Raw genomic sequence first — 21,098 nt, 5'->3', positions numbered from 1 at the left:
CATCAAACTTTGTAAAATCGGACAAATAACCCCAGGGTGGTTTTGGTAAGTGGGTTTGCATGTGTGGTGCTCCACGCTATCTATCTTTGATGACGTGGCTTCTAGGCTCCTGGCAGCGTGCGGGATGGTTTCTGGTTTCTGGGCGGGACCGCAAGAGGCCGGCGGCGGCGGAGCATCGAGCGGCGACGGCGCATCTTGGGGCGGCAGAGCGCTGGGTGCGGCCAAGCCGGTGGTGCTGGCACCAGGCGGTGGCGGCAGGGTATGCACTGTCGCACCAATTGCGGCTGCACGTCCATGGAGCTCGGAAACCTGGCCAAGCTACGGCACAAGAACCCGGTGCAGCTGCGCGGGTGGTGCATGGACCACTGCACGGCGAGATGCTCGTCGTCTACGACTACTCCCAGGGGGTCCAGTAGCACAATGCTCTCTGAGGCATAGGTAGTGTTTAGTTGGTGAAATTTTTAACGAAATGGTACCGTAGCACTTTCGTTGTTATTTGGTAATTAGTGTTAAATTATAGTCTAATTAGGCTTAAAAGATTCGTCTCATAAATTTTATCTAAACTGTGTAATTAGTTTTATTTTTTATTTATATTTAATGCTTCATGCATGCGTCCAAAGATTTGATGTGACGAGAAATTTTGAAAAATTTTGCAAAATAAAGTGTAACTAAACAGGGCCATAGTACTCGCCAATCTTGCCGAACTCGCATAGTGCAGACACGACATACAGATGTTAGCTTTCTCACACGCAGCCTGTGAGGCCAAACCACCAATAAACAAGAGTATAAGGTCTTGTTTAGATTATAAATTTTTGCAATCTGGACACTGTAGCATGTTTCGTTTGTATTTGACAAACTTTGTCTGATCATGGACTAACTAGACTCAAAAGATTCGTCTCGTGATTTACAACCAAACTGTGCAATTAGTTATTTTTTTTACCTACATTTAATGTTTCATACATGCGTCTAAAAATTAATGTGATGGAGAGTGAGTAAAAAAAATTGAAATTTGAAGATGATCTAAACAAGGCCTAACAAAAAAAAAAGTTACAGAGAGAGGCAAGCAGCAGACAACGTGGACATGGATGGAGTAGCTAGTAGGAAGACGTAGCTCGCGGTCGTTAAGAAGCATTTAAACACGGCTAAATTCAGCGATCGCGATAGGTAACTAAGGTCTCCTTTAGTTGACGAATTTTTTTTTGAAAATGGTATCGTAGCATTTTCGTTGTTATTTGATAATTAATGTTCAATCATAGTCTAATTAGGCTTAAAAAATTCGTCTCGTGAATTTTGTCTAAACTGTATAATTAATTTTATTTTTTATTTATATTAAATGCTTCATGCATGCGTCCGAAGATTCGATGTGACGGAGAATCTTGAAAAATTTTACAAAATGAAGTGGAACTAAACGGTACCTAAGGCCTGGCTTAAATTTAGGGCGTAAAGTTTTGGGATGTCATATGAGGTGTCGTATAGGATGTTTAGATATTAATAAAAAAAATTATAGAAATCCATCGGTAATCCGCGAGACGAATTTATTAAGCCTAATTAATCCGTCATTAGCATATGTGTACTGTATCACCATGTTGTCAAATCATGCACTAATTAGGCTTAAAAGATTCGTCTCGCGAATTAGTCGTAAACTGTACAATTAGTTATTTTTTTAGTCTACATTTAATACTCCATGCATGTGTCAAACATTCGATGGAATATGGAGTAAACTTTAAGGGAGGAACTAAGGCCTTGTTTAGTTCCAAAAAGTGCTACAGTAGCCATCACATTGAATCTTGCGATACGTGCATGAAGCATTAAATGTAGACGAAAAAAACTAATTGCATAGTTTGGTTGGAAATCGCGAGACGCACGTTTTGAGCCTAATTAGTCTATGATTAAATATTAATTGCCAAATAAAAACGAAAGTGCTATGATAGCCAAATTCCCAAATTTCACCCAACTAAACACAGCCTAAATAAGGCCTAAGACAAACAAGGGGAAGGGTTGGTACATGCTCGGGTCCTGCACGTCTGTCCAGTAGCTCTCGACGTTTCAGTACGTCGCGGCTGACGGTAGCTCCCGGCGTTTCAGTACGTCGCGGCTGACGGGGCGTCGCCGAGCTCGAATATCCCAGCGGCCCCAGCGGAGTCCAGGGACGGCGCCATGTCCTCGGAGACCGAGGACGGCGCGGCCATGCCTGTCCGATGAGCTGCAGCTACCGAAGGGGTAAGCGCTTCCTCCTTTGGCTGCGCCGCGAAGGTGAACACCGGGAGCAGTGGCAGCGGGGGAGGCGTGAAGAGGCAGCGCCACCACTTACGTACAGCTGGGTCCCACGTGCATGACGCTGTAGGTGAAGGCAGGTCCCGCGCAGCCTCCGCAGCAGCCAGCTCCTCCTCGAACTTGACTTGGCGCGCTAGGACTCGAGTGGCGTGGACGGGCTTGTGCGGAGCGAGGTCCGTGAGCAGCGTGGCCAGCTCGGTGACGTCGGAGAGCAGGAACTATAAATGGAGTTGTCATTCAGGCTGACAAGTGGGTCGGGATGCCACATCATCAAAACCAGCCAACGTGGAATGACATGTCAGCAAAACCACCTCCTGTGGAGGTACGACCCCAGATACCCATGGCAGACCACGTGGGCTGCGCCCCCAAGGGTGGCCTAGCCCACAAGACGAAGCCTTGCGGGGCACGACTCTGATCGGTGCCTTCCGCAAGACACCGGGAAGATATCCTGAAGATGCTACGAGATCTGTTAGGATATGTATGATCCCAAGATTCCTGTAATCTGTTATTACTTTTTGGTTATCTCTCAGATCTAACCGACTTTTAATCCTACCCCCCGGACTATATAAGATGGGCAGGGACCCCCTCCAAACTCACGCAATATTATACGATAGCTAATACAAATCAACAGACCACATGAGTAGGGTATTACGTCATACTGACGGCCTGAACCTATCTAACTCGTATGTCTCTGTTGCCTTCTTGTTCTTGATCACAAGCTTCTCTGCCGATCAATCTACCTTCGTGGGATACCCCTCTGAGGATTGCCGACGATATTATGTCGACAGTTGGCGCGCCAGGTAGGGGTATGCGTGTTGTTTCCTTGTTGAACAAGATGGCTTTTTCCGCACGCTCTTCGTCCCTCCCACAGCCCAGCCAAATCTTCACGGTCGGATCCATCTCGTGGATCATCAACGCTAACAGAGTCGGAGAGCTCCTCGAGCCAGTGCAGATCAATTCTACGCCGATCACCCCCGCACCTGCGACTGCAGATCCGATCTTAGAACCGCCTCCAAGGTCGCCCTCATCGATGACTTGCCGCCCGCTTCCTCGCTACCAGAGGAGAGAGATCAACAATGACGATCTGGTCGCATCTATCGATCGGGTTGGTCTGAAGCTCGCCGATTGCCTCTCCATCACCGAATTGACTCTGGACACTCTGGTTCAGCGCCGACCACCCTCCGATCTAGATCTATCGGAGGCTGCTCGAAAAACTCTAGGGGCTACGGCCCTACCCTTTGGGTTCACCAGCGTCGCCACCGCTTACCAAGTTGCCCTAAGGGGCAGATTCACCGACCAGGTTGGAGATGTCCATCCTCCCGCCGACCAAATCGTCGACCAGCCTCCGTCGGCCATCAACATGTTCCACGTCAGCCGATGCTCCGGAGCGTCCCTCTAGACCATCCTAGAGGAGAATCCAGACTCCAAGTCCCAGGGCTCTACGGAGACCGTCATTGAAATGACCACTGAGCTACTTCTTCCCCCTCGGTTCCATGGCAGCGCAATCTTCAACGTCAGCATCGATAGCCTCCCTCGGAATGGCAAAACCGAGGAGGAACACGTTGTCCGTGAGAACCAGAATGTCAACCGTGCATAGCGCCGTGCAAACGAGATTGCTCTCGTGATGGCCGAGCAGCAACTTGACTCGCAAGGAAGGCCACTCCAACGCAACCTCGATGATGAGTTTGTCCTTGTTGACGGCCACGACATCTACAAAACCCCAAGCGCCAATCTTGCAGTGGCCGCCAATGAGCTCGCCTGGCTCCCGCAAAACACCCGAGGTCGCTAAGGTCGTCGTCATGCTTAAAGTGGCACGCTGTCAGGTCAATGAGATCCGCTAGGATCAGAGGCCTTCATACTCCACAACCTCGATTCACTGATCAACCATGACAAGAACCAATCACCGCCAAAGTCACTTCACTGATCAGCACCATGACGACAGGCAACTCCTCTAGGGCAGAGCTAGGGGCAACCGCAACGAACATCACCGCCAACACAGCTAGGAGGTCGACCAGGACGTCTGAGTGCACCTCAATAATCTCTGAGATGCTTAATGGCGTATCGACGAATGCCGCTTCGATCACCATGAAGAAGAAGTACGCCGCCACCAGGAGTATGAGGAAGAGTACCGTAACCCGGACTCAGCTCTCAAGCCGCTCGGCATTGGCAACGCTGCAGATGACGGCGCCGACAACCCTAAAGGGCCCCCAGCATTCACAAGGGCGCTCCGAACACTTCAGTGACCTCATGGTTTTCAAATCACCGAGGTCGAGCCCTATGAAGGAAGGATGAATCCAACATAGTGGCTATAGGCTTACACCACTGCTGTCCATGTGGCTAGAGGAGACACCAGTGTCATGGCGAACTATCTTCTCATCATGCTCACGCCAACTGCCATGAGCTGGTTTACAAGCCTTGCCCCGGACTCCATTGGATCCTGGGAAGAGCTAAAAACAGTCTTCAACGATAATTACATGGCTATGTGTACTCGGCTGGGCACCAAGCATGATCTGAACCGCATCCACCAAAAGTCGTCCGAGCTCCTCCATAGCTACATCTGATGCTTTTTCGAGATGAGGAATTCTATTCCCAACATAACAAAACCTGAGGTCATCACCGCCTTCATCCAAGGACTCCACCACCATGAGCTTCGCTCCAAGTTCAACCGCAAGCCACCCATAGGGATTGGCAAGATGATCACGACCGCCAACCAGTACGCCGACACCGAGGAAGCCGAGGTGCGCTTTAATGAGGATGCGGGCACTCATCGCCCAACATGCCGCTATGACGACCACCCCGATGACTGATGCTACAATGACCATCACTATGATGACCGTAGTTACCATCATGATAGCAGCCGTGATCGGCCAGAAGGACCCAAGTCTAGCCAAAATCACCGCCGCCGCCCAGACCACATCAACACCACCGTCAATGAACCTCGCGCCAAGTGTAACTACGACGAGTAATACAAGAAGATCCTCGATGGCCCGTGCCCTCTCCACAAGAATGCCAGACATAAGATGAAGGACTACCTCGGTTTGGCTAAGGAGTTCCAAGATAAAAAGCTAGACGATGACACCAACGATGGAGCTAGAGGCCACCGACCACCTAGGGGCAATAACAATGCCTTCTAGGACCACAACAAGGTGGTCGCCACCATCTTCGGGGGCCTCACCTCCATCGAAAGCAGAAGAGAACAGAAGCTCACCACCTAGCGGGTGCTCATCATCACTTCAGAAGATGCCGCCGCTAACCCCAGCTATCGCCCATGGTCCGAGGTCCCCATCACCTTCAGTAGGGCTAACCAGTGGGCGGACATTCCCTACACAAGGCATTTCCCCCTCGTCCTCGACGCAACCATCCAAAAGATGCCTTTTAGAAAAGTGCTCGTCGACGGTGGGAGCGCTCTTAATCTCCTCTTCGTTGGAGCCCAAAAGGAGTTGGGCCTCGAGATGACAGATCTCACATCCTCAGACTCCTTCTAGGGTGTGGTACCTAGCAGGGCATCCAAACCACTTGGAGAGATCACCCTACCAGTACAGTTCGGCATGGAAAGCAACTACCACGTCGAGCACATCAACTTCTACGTAGCTGACTTCAACACCGCCTACCACGCCATACTTGGTCGGCAGCTCTGGCCAAGTTCATGGCTATACCGCACTACGCGTATCTGGTGCTAAAGATGCCTTTGCCTATAGGAGTTCTGGCCCTACGGGCCAACCTCTCCATCGCCTACTCCTACGAGACAAAGAGTCTTGCCCTCACCGAAGCCACCGACCTCTCCATCTAGATGGCTAGCGTGGTCACCGAAGCCAAGACGGTGCCCACCGATGACATGGAGATCCTAGAGCTGGAGCCTCCTCACGCCTCCACCAAGTCCAAGCAAATAAAGGAGGTCGGCCTCGGCCTCGATGACCCCTCCAAGACCATGAAGATTGGGGCTCACCTTGACCGCAAATAGGAAAGCACGCTCATCTCCTTCCTACGTGCCAACACCGACGTGTTTGCTTGGAAACCTATAGATATACCGAGGGTACCATAGGAGAAGATATGTCTCGCCGACCACCAAACCGATCAAGCAAAAACTCCGTTGATTCACGCCAGACAAGAAGGAGGCTATTAGGGTAGAAATAAAATGGCTCTTAGCTGCTAGATTCATAAAAGAAGTGTATCACCCTGAGTGGTTAGCAAACCCTGTTCTCGTTCAAAAAAAGAATAAAAAATAGAGAATATGCGTTGATTACACTGATCTTAACAAACACTACCCTAAAGACCCCTTCGGTCTACCTTAGATAGATGAGGTTGTAGACTCCACCATCGGCTGCAAACTGCTCTCCTTCCTCGATTGTTACTCCGGCTATCACTAGATCTCCCTCAAGGAAGAAGAACAGATTAAGACGTCGTTCATCATGCCCTTCGGTGCGTACTGCTACATAACCATGTCCTTCAGACTCAAGAATGCCAGGGCAACTTATCAAAGGGCTATCTAGATGTGCCTCAATCAACAGATCGGCCACAACATCGAAGCTTACATCAACAATGTGGTCGTCAAGTCCAAGACCACCGATGATCTTATCGTCAACCTCGAAGAAACGTTCGCCAACCTTAAAAGGTACTGATGGATGTTGAACCCTTCAAAGTGCATCTTTGGAGTTCCATTCGGTATACTCCTAGGCTACATCATCAGCGCACGAGGCATTGAGCCCAATCCTGACAAGGTTTCCTCAATCACCAACATGAAATGGCTAGCATGCATCAAAGGTATATAGAAGCTTACAGGCTGCATGGCTGCTTTAAGCTGCTTCATATCATGCCTCGGTGAAAAAGGGCTACCATTCTTTAAACACCTCAAGGCCTCTGAGCGCTTTTCCTGGTTGGAGGAGGCAGACACAACCTTGGAGCAGCTCAAGTTGTTCCTAACAAAGCCTTTGATCATGACTGCGCCATGGCTAGACGAAACTCTCCTGATCTACATCGCTGCTACTTCTTGTGTCGTCAGAACAGCCATTGTGGTCGAATGTGAGGAGGCTGGGCACGCCTATAAGGTGCAACATCCAGTATATTTCATCAGTGAGGTTCTTAACAAGCCCAAGACTCGTTATCCTTAGGTCTAGAAGCTGCTATACATCGTCCTGATTATGTCGCGCAAGCTCCGCCACTACTTCAAATATTACAAGATCGTCGTGGTCACTGAGTTCCCTCTGGGGGACATTCTCCACAACAAGGAGGCCAACGGTCGTATCATCAAGTGGGCTATCAAGCTTGGCACTTACTCCATTGAATTTAGAAGTAGGCCTACCATCAAGTCTCAGGCGCTTGCTGATTTCGTCGCTGAGTGGACCGAGATCTAAGACCCCACCGCCGCCACCTACCCCGAGCACTGGGTGATGTACTTTGAAGGCGCCCTCAACATCAATGGTGCTGGTGCGGAAATTCTGTTCATTACACTGACCAAGGATAAGCTCTGATATGTTCTTCGAATACACTTTCCGGCCTCCAACAACGCCGCCGAATACGAAGCATGTCTTCACGGACTCTGTATAGCCATCGAGCTCATCATCAAATGCCTCATGGTATACGGAGACTCCATTGCTAGTCATCAACTAGCTCAACAAAGACTGGTACTGCTCTAGTGAAAAGATGGATGCATATTGCGCCGAAATTAGGAAGCTTGAAGGGAAATTCTATGGTATCAAGTACCATCACGTGGTGTGCGATCAAAATCAGCTCGCTGACCACTTATCCAAGTTAAGCTCCTCCCGCGCCATGATTCTGCCAGGGGTCTTCATTCAAGATCTTTTGGCGCCATCCATTAAGGAAGATAAGGAAATTCAGGAAGTTCCCCCCACCGAGCAGCTGGTACTTATGGTACCTTCGCCGACCGCCGATTGGAGAGAACAGTTCATCAAGTACCTCTCCAGCACTGAAGTACCCACTGATAAGACTAAAACCAAATGCCTAATCCATCGAAGCAAGCATTATATGCTGGTGGACGATGACTTGATGAGGAAAAGTGCCAAGGAAAGGATACTACAAAAATGCATCACCCAAGAAGATGAAGTGAAGCTACTTCTCAAAATTCACTCTGGTTTCTGCTGCAACCATGTGGCCTCAAGAACACTAGTCAACAAAGCTTTTTGAGATGGTTTTTACTGGCCCATGGCCATCTCTGATGTAGAAGACCTCGTCCAACGTTGTGAAGGATGCTATTTTTTTGTCAAGCAAATACACGTGCCGGCACAAGAGCTACAGACCATCCCAGCTTCCTGGTCTTTTGCATGCTAGGGACTAGATATGATTGGGTCTTTCAAGCCAGCGCCAGGTGGTTTTTGGTACGTATACATCGCCATTGACAAGTTCTCCAAGTGGATCAAGTATAAACCGCTCGTCTCGGCGCCTACAAAGAAAGCAGTCGAGCTCTTTGAAGATATCATCCACAGATTCGGTCTCCCGAACAACATCATCACCAACCTCAGAACTATGTTTACTGGCCATCACTTTTGGGACTTCTGCGAAGACCGGTGCATCTCCATCAAATACGTCTCTGTTGCCCATCCTAGAGCCAATGGCCAGGTTGAACGGGCGAACGACATGATTCTTGATGCCCTCAAAAAGAGGCTATATCAGAAAGAAGAAAAGCATCTAGGCAAATAGCTCAAGGAGCTACCAGCTATGGTCTGGGGACTGTGCACTCAAGCTAGTCACAGCATTGGTGTGTCTCCATATTTTTTGGTCTACGGATCAGAAGCCATACTACCAGCGGTTATTGCCTTCCGAGCACCTAGGGTGGAAAATTATGATGAAAAGCAAGCCGCCGTTGTTCGGACAAAGAACGTCGATAGGGCTGAGGAAGAATGCCTAATCACTTGCGTCTACACAACCAAGTATCTAAAAGGCTTGCGAAGGTACTACAACCACAACATCAAAGGTCGTTCATTTGCTGTCGGCGACCTCATTCTCCACAAAAAACAAAAAACCGAGGGAATGCACAAGCTCTCCTCCCCCTGGGAAGGGCATTACGTCGTCAAAGAGGTTACCTGACCAGGGTCTTATCACCTATGTGACTTAGATGGAATCGATGTCCACAACTCATGGCACATCGAGCACCTTATACATTTCTATCCTTGAAACACCCTAGATATGTACTCTCCACTTTTTGATGAATAAAGTTTTGGTCTCCATAATTTGTCTCCACTTTTTCTCCATTATGGTTTAATCTCCACTTACGGTCGTCGAGCTCTATGTTATTTCATAACAAACTCCAATACGAAATCACCGAACATGTTTATCACCGAACAAGTTCACCAAATCGCCGAACACATTTCTCCAAATCGCCGAACACGTTTCTCCAAATCGTTGAACACGTTTCTCCAAATCGCCATCGTATTTCATCAAATAGGTTCCTCCAAATCGCCGAGCACTTTTCTCCAAATCTCCAACATATTTCACCGATCAGCGAGCAGCATACGTTCTGTTTTGTTCTCTATGGAAAAGACCCAGTCTCTGATCTCTCCCTACATGTGCTACAGGCTCCACGCTCTACGTTATGGGTGGTCAACTATGGTTCCTTGGTCACGCCTATTTCTCCTACACGTGCATGGGCTTCGTGCTTGACGTTATGGACTATGGCCTAGCCAATGCTAAGAGCTCAGTAAAGAACTAACTGCTCGGATGCCACTTATACTACGTTTATCTCCAAGTTATTTCACCAACTACCGAGCAGCACATGTTCCGCTCTACGCTCTATGGAGAAGACTTAGTCTTTGATCTCTCCCTACACATGCTGTGGGCTCCGCGCTCTACGTTATGGGTGGTCGGCTGTGGTTCCTTGGTGACGCATGTTCCTTCTACACGTGCACGGGCTCCATGCTCGAAGTTATGGACTATGGGATAGCTAAGGCCAAAGAGTTCAGTAACGAACTAACAGCTCGGATGCTACTTATACTATGTATAATTGCATTAGGGTTATTACTACAACGATTTTCACCGCAAATACGAGCAAGTTGCATAAACATGCACTTTATAATATTTATACAAATACATAAATGTTTTCTGCACTTTCGCACACTTTAACTACCCTCTCTAGATGTTATAGATAATACTCTTTGAGCAGATCACCGAGCTCCGCCAACGCCGTCTGTCTCGCCGAACAGGTCTATGTTGTTGGCCTTCTTTTTTGCCATGTCCTCCACCTCTTCCTCTAGCTGCTGGGTCTCTGCCTCGCCCATCCCTTCAGCGAATCTAGCCCCCATTGCCTAAAGGTCAACGGATTGATAATGGGAACAAACCACTGCAAGGGCATGCGTAATGGCGGTAACAATGGCATCGAGCACTGGTTTAACTCTGACGACTACGGCGTCGAACTTCTCCCATTGGGTCCTGGCCTCCTACACCAGCACATCAAACTATGCCTTGACCCTTCGATGGTAGTCTACAAGCGTTACAAGGTTCCATCAAGCAAGGAAACTACTTCAGTAGTAACTCCGACCAGGAAGTACTCACCGTTTAGCTCCTCGGCCAGTTTGTCTACTCGCCCTATCTCCTTTGTCTTCTCCTCGTGGAGTTGTTCAATGGCTTGGCGTAGCTGGTCGAGCTCTGTGAGCACACACAGTCATCACCAAAGATATAACTATTTAGCAATACAAAGCACATTCACCGATCTATCGTACCTGCTCTCTGCACGGATATGCTTCTGAGCTGCTCGGACTTCTACTCCAGTTGTGTGGAAGCACTTGCCAGCTGCTCGGACTTGCCACACAGCTATTCGGACATAGTCGCCAACTGCTCGAATAGGACGCCTTTCTGGTACTCTAGGTCCTGCGCGTTGGACTCAGCAATGTCTCGCTCGTGCTGGGCCCTCTAGATGTTTTTCTCCATAAGGTTCATCGCCTCCTTAAGTTTTAATTCTCCTCGGTGAGAGGCTCCATCCTTTTGATCAGCTAGTGGTGCTGCTCAGTAGTCTGAGTTATCCCCTACAAGCGCACAATGGTTATGACGAACTATGATCTCTAATGTCAAAGATGAGGATCCTAGTTGTAGTACTGACCTCGATTTGCTTCATCACTCTCGCAAGGGCAGACTTTAGTCTCCTCATCTCCCTGGTGGTCTCCTCCTCCTCAACAACCACCACCTTGTCGCCGTGTTTGTGGAGGATTCAGACGGCCTAGGGTTGAGACTCCTCATGTTCAATCTCTTCCACCTCATCCTCCTCTGCCACAATTGGAGGCACCATCGGGGGGTTCCGTGGCTAGCAGCGGGTCTGACCATGCTCTGTGATGCCTCGAGGGGTGCCATCTGCTCCTTGGGCGTGACTGGCCTCGCCGCCCCAGACTTCGGTGCAGCATCGACATCTCCCGTATTTGCCGTTGAAGACCCGGTGGCTTCTGCCATTGCCCCAGGCACCGTCGCCGACTCATCCACTATCAGCGTCAACTGTTTCCCGCCACCAAGTTCATCGGTAGCGGCAGCTGCCTCCTCCACAGACCATCGAGCAGCTAGGGACTCTGGAATGGGGTCTACTGCCACCACTTCCGTTCTGGGACCAACCTTCGGTTGCTAGATAGTCTGGACAGGTGGGGTCGGATCCCCGCACGCATTGCACTGCATCAGTTTAGCTCGTCAGTCACCAAAAAAGCTAAGGAACGACGGTAAAGTAACTCTAAGATAAGGATACTTACGGTTTGATCTGTTGGTACAATTTCTTGAACCGGCGGTGCCTACTAGAGCCCCCATCACAGCCTTGGGGTCGACACCTGCGTCTTGGGGTGGAGGTCCTGTAGTCTCTATCGTTGGCCTTTCCTCCGCTCACCGCTCTGGGGCTCCCCTCGCCTGCCGCTTCGAGGCTCCCCATGCCTGCTGCTCAGGGACTTCTGATGCCCGTTGTTGGGGAACTTCCTCCCCTTCCATCGATTGTTCCTCCACACACATGCTGCGTGGAGGTGCCTTTATGCTCGATGGAGGAGCCACCAGAACTTCATCATCATTCGACCACTCAAACACCACGGTCCTTCATGTCTGAGTGGTCTGGTCGCCACCAAGTGAGATGCCACTCGACTTGAGGGGAGCGGTACTCGCCGTCTTTCTCTTCTTCCAAGCTAGCTCGTCTACCGCTGCCCTCTTCCCCTGGATTTTCTCCGACACCAGGGATGGACTCTCCGATGAGATGCTGATGGTTTCCTCCTCAGGCTGCACCGGTGGTCGGGCATCTACTCTCTTCGGCCAATCGCTCCTTGGCACGCCCGAGAAGTACACCGCTCTTTTCTACGAATGGATCTTTACATGAGTAAATCAGTTAACTGCTCGGCAATGACAAAAGATAAAAAGCGTTAGGAACACACAACTGAGATATTTACCTGAGGAGACAGATTTTTGCAGTGAAAGGGTTTTGTCTGCCCTAGCAGGTTGAATGAGGCAAGTGGAGCAAACAGCTCTATGGCCCGCTCATGCACAACATCCCTCGACAGCATCTTCGACCTCTCCCGGGTATCATCGGTCTCCCCCTTGAACTCAAAGGTGGGGTGGGCCCTCTCCTTGTAGGGCTAGATATGGCGCACCATAAAGCTTGCTGCCACTAATCCACTATTGGTCTTTACGCCCTTTATTAAGCCAAGGAGCTCCCTCACTTACTCCATATCGGTGTTGTTTGGCGTCTCTGACTAGCTCTTCTGGCTCTCCAGTATGTGGTCGGCATTGCAGCGGACTGCAGGGTGGCTCTGCTTCATGTAAAATCACCTAGTGTTCCACCCCTTCAGTGATGTGCTTAGTGGAACAGTAAGGTATTCTCCCGCCATTCCATCACGCAGCTAAAGATACACTCCGCCGACCACCTTGGAACCACCGCCACCTCTCTTCTTTAGCCAGAACAGGTGATGGAAGAGATTGAAGTGTGGAAGGATTCTGAGATACGCCTCACATAAATAGATGAAGATAGATATGTGCAATATGGTATTTGGGTGGAGGTTGCACAGACTAATCGCTCAGAGCTCCAATAGATCCCTTAGGAATGGATGAACAAGAAATCCCATCCAGCGCCAGAAATAGTCCTCAAATACCACTACTTCATCGGTATGAGGCATGCGGAAGGGCTCACCAAGGGCCAGCTGCCATCCGGCGGTGATGCGGTCAAGCAGAACGCCCACCTCCACCAATCTGTTGAGCTCCGCCTCTCCCATTCGCGACTGCACCCACTCTTTGTCACACCGAATTTCGGCACTCGCCTTCTGGGGGCTCGTCTTCTTTGATTTCGTATCTCCCTTCTTCGGCGCCATCTCTCAGATCTGGCTAGGGTTTGGTGGCAGAAGCAGGAGTAGATGTGAATCTAGAAATGCGATGACGGAGGAGGAAGATGAAATGGCAAAGGGGCAAAGGTATGAGCGCGGGGTACGGTAGCACAGTTATAAAGCACCCCCCCACCTTTTCACATTCGATGGTTTTTGGGAAACTGTTCCCGCGATTTGTGTTTCTCTGAATTCCCCACAACTGAAGGTGGGTCGTTATCTAGGCCTTCGCGCAGCCCCAGCCCGTATTGCTGATTTATCTTCATAATTTGTTATAGCTCGCCGAATATTCACCAACAACTCTACCAACCGTTATGGCTCAGTAATTAATACTGTACAACCATTACTCTGGTGTTTTCTCTGTGATTCTATTTTCTTCAAGTTGACTGTTGTTTCTGACCCTAACACCACGTGACTATGTCACCTACTATCAGGCTTAGGGACTAAGTGGCACACTTCACCTTGTGGTGAATGTGCTTTTTGGGGCTACGCCCGGGGACTGGTTGCCTGCTTGGCTGGTCTTTTACTTTTCTTCTATTTTGGACCCTGACACCACATGACTACGTCATCTACTATCAGTCTTGGGGACTAAGTGGGCACACTTCACCTTGCGGTGAATGTGTTTGCTTTATTCTGGAAGACTCCGTGCCTCTTGAAGCTGAAGAAGACTATCTCCTTTTCTCGTGGTTGGACTAAGTAGGCACACTTGGTCCACTGCGAAGAAACTTTTGATTCTGAACTTGAGCTCCTTACATCCTTATGGTAAGCCATACTTGGGTTATACTATTCGGCGACTGTTCATGCCGCTCGGTGACAGTTCACGCTGCTCAGCGATGGTTCACGCTGCTCGGCGATGGTTTATGCTGTTCGGCAATTGCTCACAACTGCTCGGCAACTCATCACGGTGGTCAGACCATGTGTTTGACTGCTCGGCTTCGTTCGCACCAGCTCGAACAAGCTCAAGACGGCGTTGCACAATGGGTACAATGCGCTCGAGAACTAGCTGTGGGGGGTATGACCCCGGATACCCACGGCAGACCACGTGGGTTGTGCCCCCAGGGGTGGCCTAGCCTACAAGATAAAGCCTTGCGGGGCACGACTCTGCTCGGCACCTTCCGCAAGACACCAGGAAGATATCCTGAAGATACTACAAGATCTGTTAGGATACGTATCATCCCAAGATTCTTGTAATCTGTTATTACTTTCCGGTTATCTCTCAGATCTAACCGACTTGTAACCCTGCCCCTCGGACTATATAAGGCGGGCAGGGACCCACTCCAAACTCACGCAATATCATACGATAGCTAATACAAACCAACAGACCACAGGAGTAGGGTATTACGTCATACCGATGGCCTGAACCTGTCTAACTCGTGTGTGTGTCTCTATTGCCTTCTTGTTCTTGATCACACGCTTCTCTATCGATCAATCTATCTTCGTGGGATACCCCTCGAAGGACTACCGATGATATTATGTCGACACCTCCCAATACCACTATAGGTGTCCGGTTTTACAAAGTTTAGTGTGTATAATACATAGTTTTATAGTTTATTCAGGGGGTTATGTAGACCACCCTGAATATATTAGAAGGTTATGTACACTTTTTCCTATATATCACCATGCAATGCGAGTTTGTAGTCGTCGGCGTATGCTTCCATACTACTTCAAGTTATAGCTCATGGATAGCAGGTCCTACCCATTTAAAGTAGGAATAAAAACAAATTCTTGTGTTATAAATTCCTATGTTCCAAACATCATTATGTGTTAAGTGCATTTTATCAATCATGCACTTTTGCAACTACGATGTTAAAAATTCACATGTTCCAAACGTTCCCTCCTATTTCTTTTTTGCGTTTTTCCTTTCCTTAGTTTTGCCACTAGACTTACCTTCATTTCCCGTGTTTTTTTTTCATTCTTATGTTTTCCATCTCTTCGTTCTAAACATGTCCTAAATTTGTGTTTTGGCTTGCCTTCTTTTTTAATGTAAACACACTTCGTGTTCTTGCGCCCATAAGATCCAAGTAGATGTTCCCAAATCCATTCTGACGGTCGTTCATTTTTTGGCCAGGGAACGATCCGACCGGGAGTGCCTGACCTCACTCTTAAAAAAGCGAAACATTTATTTGAAAATGTTATAACTTTTGAACAGTATATCCATTTTCAATTACATCTACACTGGTATGTTCTATGCGACGAGGCGAAGAAAACTAGATTTCACTTGCATATGTTTCAAAGAATTCTTTTAGTAGCAATTTATGTATATTAACTTATAACATAGAACTTATAACTTACAACTTCTGAACACAAGTTGTATTGAATAACTTATGTATACAAGGTGTGTATAATAACTTATATACATAAGTTGTGTTTCGTAACTTTTGGACATAGGTTATGTTCCATAACTTTTGTGTTTCCATACTTCGTTTTTTTTGTGTTTAATAACTTTTGTGTTTCTAAGGTTTGGTATAAGTTATATATTAATTGTTCATTTGTGTTTAATAACTTTTGTACATAAATTTTGTCATAACTTTTATATTTCTAAGCTTTGAAATAAGTTATATGTTATAAGTTTTATTATTTAAGTTATACGTTACTCCCTCCGTCTATCAGTCTCCGCCATTTATGCCTTGTGCCCAGAGACCAAGGAGCACAGATGGCTCACGTCCTTTGCAATAAACTATGTGATCCAATTAATACGCATGCGTGCGTGCAAAGCGGCCACGATGGCCTAAGGTCCAATTTAGTTTGCAAAAAATTTTGCAAATTTTTTCACATTTTTCGTCACATCGAATCTTTGGATGCATGCATGAAGCATTAAATATAAATAAAAAATAAAATTAATTACACAGTTTAGACGAAATCCACGAGACGAATCTTTTAAGCCTAATTAGACTATGATTGGACACTATTTATCAAATAACAACGAAAACGCTACAGTAGCCATTTTACAAAAAAAATTTTTGCATCTAAACAAGGCTAAGTCCTCCGCAGAGTGGCGCTCATGCAACCAAAGAGCGGTCACGTCGTAATTGTACCCAATCCATCTGATGAGTCGCAGGCACACGAGACAGCCGTAAGAGCAAGTATAATAGCAGGTTGTACGCTGACTAAATATTAAGATGAAAAAAAAGAGGGGAGAAGAGAGAGAGAGGAGAAACGGACTGTAAGGTTATAGTCGGTTTGGGCATAAGAACTAAGAAAGTCTATGAGAGAGACAAGTGGGCTATGTATTAACTGTAAAGAGAAGCCAGCAAGTCGGTTGTATTATTAGCCTTGCTCTAATACGAATGACCACCTCGGATGACTTAGACTATTGGGATTTTTTTTTTGCTTAGACGACGGAGAGTAATATCTGGAGAGAGTATAAGTTAATATACATGATTTGGTACTAAAAAAATATTACAAAACATATGTAAGTAGGGTTCAGTTTTATTTGTCTCCTCGAGTAGAACACATGGGTATATACAAAATTAAAAACGGATACATCGTTCAGAAGTTATACCATTTTGAAATAAATGTTTTTTTTATGACGTTAGCGGTCCTGGAAAAAACGCGCAGGAGAGGAGGCGTCAGCGGTCTTGAAAAAAACACGCAGGAGGCGTCAGCGGTCTAAAAAAACGCGCAGGAGGGGGGGCACGGTACAAGGTGTAAACGTGCAGCTGTTGGTTGGGTTGAGTGGCTACCAAAAAGGAAATTTATGGATTTTTTTTAAAAAAAAAGGTATGTCTGAAAATTGTTTGCTTGATTCGTTTTTGGGTGAGTGCTCGCCATTTAGTGGAGCCGGTAGATGTTTTCGTGTCTTGCTATGTGCACGCGTCAGTCGGTTCATTCTAGCCATTGTTCTTTTACATTTGAGCATTTTATCGCATGACTACCTTGATGTTTAGTTAATGATTGTGAGCTCAACAATAGTTTTGGTAGCAACCAGGGTGGTGCCAACCCATTCTATCTTGCTCTAATTTCGTCTCATTCATATTGGTAACTAATGTCTATGTTATTTTTATCATCATATTTGCTACTCCCTCGGTTTCAAATTATAAGTCGTTTTGACTTTTTTTTTGGCATATCGATTTTGTTATGTATCGACTTATAATTTGGATCCGATGGAGTATATTGCAAGAGAATTTTTTGCTACAATTTCTACTGTAGATGCAAAGTTTGTCCTATTTAGGAACAATAAAGTTTCCACTAATAATGTTCTATAGCATCGCGCACGAGGTATTCACCCAGGGCCCCGTTGGAAGGAATATACACTCCCCCGCCGCGGCACTGCATGTCTGCACCTGCCGGGAAGAGCCCATTCAGTTCCCTGAAAATGTCCACGGAACTAGAAGCACTAGATCCATGCCCATTGTTAGAAGAAAATTCAGCCCAGATGTGAATTAGGCCCAAGTATATCCTGGATGTGTGAATTAGGCGAAAGTGACCCAACAGGCTGGCAAGTCGGCCCAACAGTATTTTGAGATTGCTGGGGTTGGGCGGGGCTTGTCGACGTGGCTGGGCAACAGTAATATATATATATATATATATATATATATATATATATATATATATATATATATATATATGAAAAAGTCTACTTAACCCCCCACCTATCATACTTGGTCTACTTCACCCACTGAACTATGAAACCGTCTGTTTTACCCCCTGGGGCGGTTTTAAATTTTCCTTTTTTTTATTTATTTTCGGTGAATTTTTGAAAAATCATAGTAAATCATAGAAAAATCATAAAATGAAAAATCTAATTTTATTGGACTCCATATGAGTAGATCTACATAGTAAATATATAATACGGTATACTTTAGTACAAATTTTTTACTGTAGCCTTAGATTAATTGAAAAATCCAATTTTGTCTGTAATTAATTAGAATTTATCTATAACTAAGTTATACATAGTCCAATGAGTACAAAATTTTTACTATAGTTCAAGCATACAATAATTAGCGTATCATAAAAATTTCACCACAATTGGACCATAAAAGCTGCAGCTATAAATTATTCCAATTAATTACAGACAAAATTAGATTTTCCAATTAATCTAAGGCTACAGTAAAAATTTTGTACTAAAGTATACCGTATTATATATTCACTATGTAGATCTACTCACGTGAAGTCCAATAAAATTAGATTTTTCATTTTATGATTTTTCTATGATTTTTCAAAAATTCACCGAAAATAAATAAAAAAAGAAAATTCAAAAAACGGGGACTGTAGCAACCCACCGTCACTGTAGCAAGCGCTGTTACTGTAGCAAAACCGTCGCTGAAAACCGCCCCAGGTGGTAAAACAGACGGTTTTAGATAGTTCAGGGGGTAAAACAGACAGTTTCATAGTTGAGGGGGTGAAGTAGACCAAGTATGATAGGTGGGGGGTTAAGTAGACTTTTTCCTATATATATATAATATGCTGATTTTGGTTAGGAAAAAGTCTACTTAACCCTCCACCTTTCATACTTGTCTACTTCACTCCCCAAACTATGAAACCGTCTGTTTTACCTCCTGAACTTTCGAAAACCGTCTATTTTACCCCCCGAGCGGGTTTTACGGCGGTTTTGCTACAGTAACAGCGGGTTTGCTACGCTACCTGTGGTTGCTACAGTATCATGGTTTTGAATTTCCTTTTTTTATTTATTTTCGATGAATTTTTGAAAAATCATAGTAAATCATAAAATGAAAAATTTAATTTTATTGGACTCCACATGAGTAGATATACACAGTGAATATATAATACGATATGCTTTAGTATAAATTTTTTTTATAGCTTTAGATTAATTGAAAAATCCAATTTTGTCTGTAATTAATTAGAATTTATCTATAACTAAGTTATACATAGCCCAATGAGTCGAAATTTTTATTATAGTTCAAGCATACAATAATTAGCGTACCATAAAAATTTTACCACAATTGGACCATAGAAGCTGCAGCTATGAATTATTCTAATTAATTGCAGACAAAATTAGATTTTCCAATTAATCTAAGGCTACAGTAAAATTTTTGTACTAAAGCATACCATATTATATATTCACTATGTAGATCTACTCATGTGGAGTCCAACAAAATTAGATTTTTTATTTATATGAATTATTCAAACCCACCGCTACCGCAGCAAACTGATGTTACTGTAGCAATCTGCTGTTACTGTAGCAAACCGCTGCCAAAAAAAAACACGCTGGGGTTAAAACAGACGGTTTTGGAAAGTTCAGGGGGTAAAACAGACGGTTTTGAAAAGTTTAGGGGGTAAAACAGACGGTTTCATAGTTGGAGGGTGAAGTAGACCAAGTATGAAAGGTGTGGGGTTAAATAGACTTGTTCCATTTTGGTTAGTGCGGGACCATGTTGGCGCCGCCGCTTTTGTTTCCGCGGCCAGCACCAGCAGCCAGGTCAATCCGGCTGAAAGTGCTGCTGCCACATTCTTGCTCTTTCTTTTGTTTACTTTTTTTTTGGTTTCAGAGGGGAACACTCCGCCTTGTGACCGGCACGTTACGGGGGCGGCTAGCTAAACTGGTCGGAAACCGACACCCGCAGGCTTGCAATTGCAATTGCAATGCAAACAGCCTAACATTTTCTGACTTTTTTTCCCTTTGTTTTTGTCTCTTCGTCGATCCAGCGAGCAATGTGAGGAGTTTTGTGTGGTTCAAAGCGAATTCGGCAACAGAAGCAAATGCTGGTAGTACTACTAGTCTACTACTTCCTCGATCGTCAGGTGAAGGGGAAAAATACGTACTTGTTTGAGCATAACGAACTTGTGACCGAGATGCGTCGTTCGTAGCCGAGGCCCGATAGGGACGGCCGGCGTCGGCATCCATCCATCGTAGGGACAGACCGCGTGGTGGTCTCGCTAGACTCGAAATGGTATGGTTTTATTATATATGGCTGTCATGATCTCATCAAAATTATATATGCTGACTTGCTTGCCTCCATTCGGCCACGCTACTATTGGCGGGCTTTAGGGTCTTCCAAGTTGCGCCCGACGCCCGAACCGACACTTGCGACTACACGAGGCAAGCAAGCACGAGGAAGGCTGGAAAGGTGGGCGTGCCATGCTAATGCTAGGCTAGCAGTGGCAGCGGCCAAGTCAGGCCAGGCATCCACTTTCCATCACCATCAGGCCATCAGGTCCAAACAAATCTCTCTCTCATCAGAGGGCAGAGGCCAACAGGGTCACGCAGACGCCTGCAGTCCAGCAGGCAGCAGCGGAGTCCCACCCCACGCTACTTTTCTCCCCCATGCATGCAGTATCTGCATGTGCTGCGATCGCCTATCGCCTCGCCTCGCTCGCGCACATGCATGAAAACGTGGCACACTGGATTCAGTGAGGTGCATGCTGGTTCCCTTCCAGTAATCCAGTTCCAGCCAATCTCTTGTCTTTCAAAAAGCCCCACCCAATTAATTTGATGGAGAAATCAAATCCAAGGGGGGATTATTGTGCTGTATAGAGTTTTGACCCACACACATCATAGATAAATTCTTTTACCAAACCTTGCTTAGGGTTAGGGATTCTTTGGAGCCCATGAATTTCGTAGGAATAGTATAGGAATCGGTTTAATTC

At 46.4% G+C, this 21,098-nt stretch overlaps 1 protein-coding gene across 1 annotated transcript; it reads right to left on the bottom strand.

Annotated features, from left to right (window-relative positions):
* Positions 1 to 2,081: 2,081 nt before the first annotated feature.
* On the bottom strand, positions 2,082 to 11,664 carry LOC136454395 (dof zinc finger protein 4-like). Its single transcript, XM_066454838.1, has 2 exons — positions 11,539 to 11,664; positions 2,082 to 2,492 (listed from the first exon to the last, which is right to left on the bottom strand). Exons 1-2 carry the CDS (start codon positions 11,662 to 11,664, stop codon positions 2,082 to 2,084), a joined length of 537 nt encoding a protein of 178 aa, XP_066310935.1.
* Positions 11,665 to 21,098: the final 9,434 nt, after the last annotated feature.

Source organism: Miscanthus floridulus, chromosome 5 (genome assembly GCF_019320115.1).
Source record: "Miscanthus floridulus cultivar M001 chromosome 5, ASM1932011v1, whole genome shotgun sequence".
NCBI classification, from domain to species: Eukaryota; Viridiplantae; Streptophyta; class Magnoliopsida; order Poales; family Poaceae; genus Miscanthus; species Miscanthus floridulus.
Note: the sequence above shows the minus strand (reverse complement) of the source record. Positions and strands in the feature narration are given on the sequence as shown.

Bases quoted from the DNA above. Each gene is read 5' to 3' on its own strand.
- LOC136454395 (XM_066454838.1), bottom strand. From the start codon at position 11,664: ATGGCAGAAGCCACCGGGTCTTCAACGGCAAATACGGGAGATGTCGAT. The intron at 2,493-11,538 runs GTCAGACCCGCT...CTCCATTTATAG, and splicing joins TCGAGGCATCACAGAGCATG to TTCCTGCTCTCCGACGTCAC.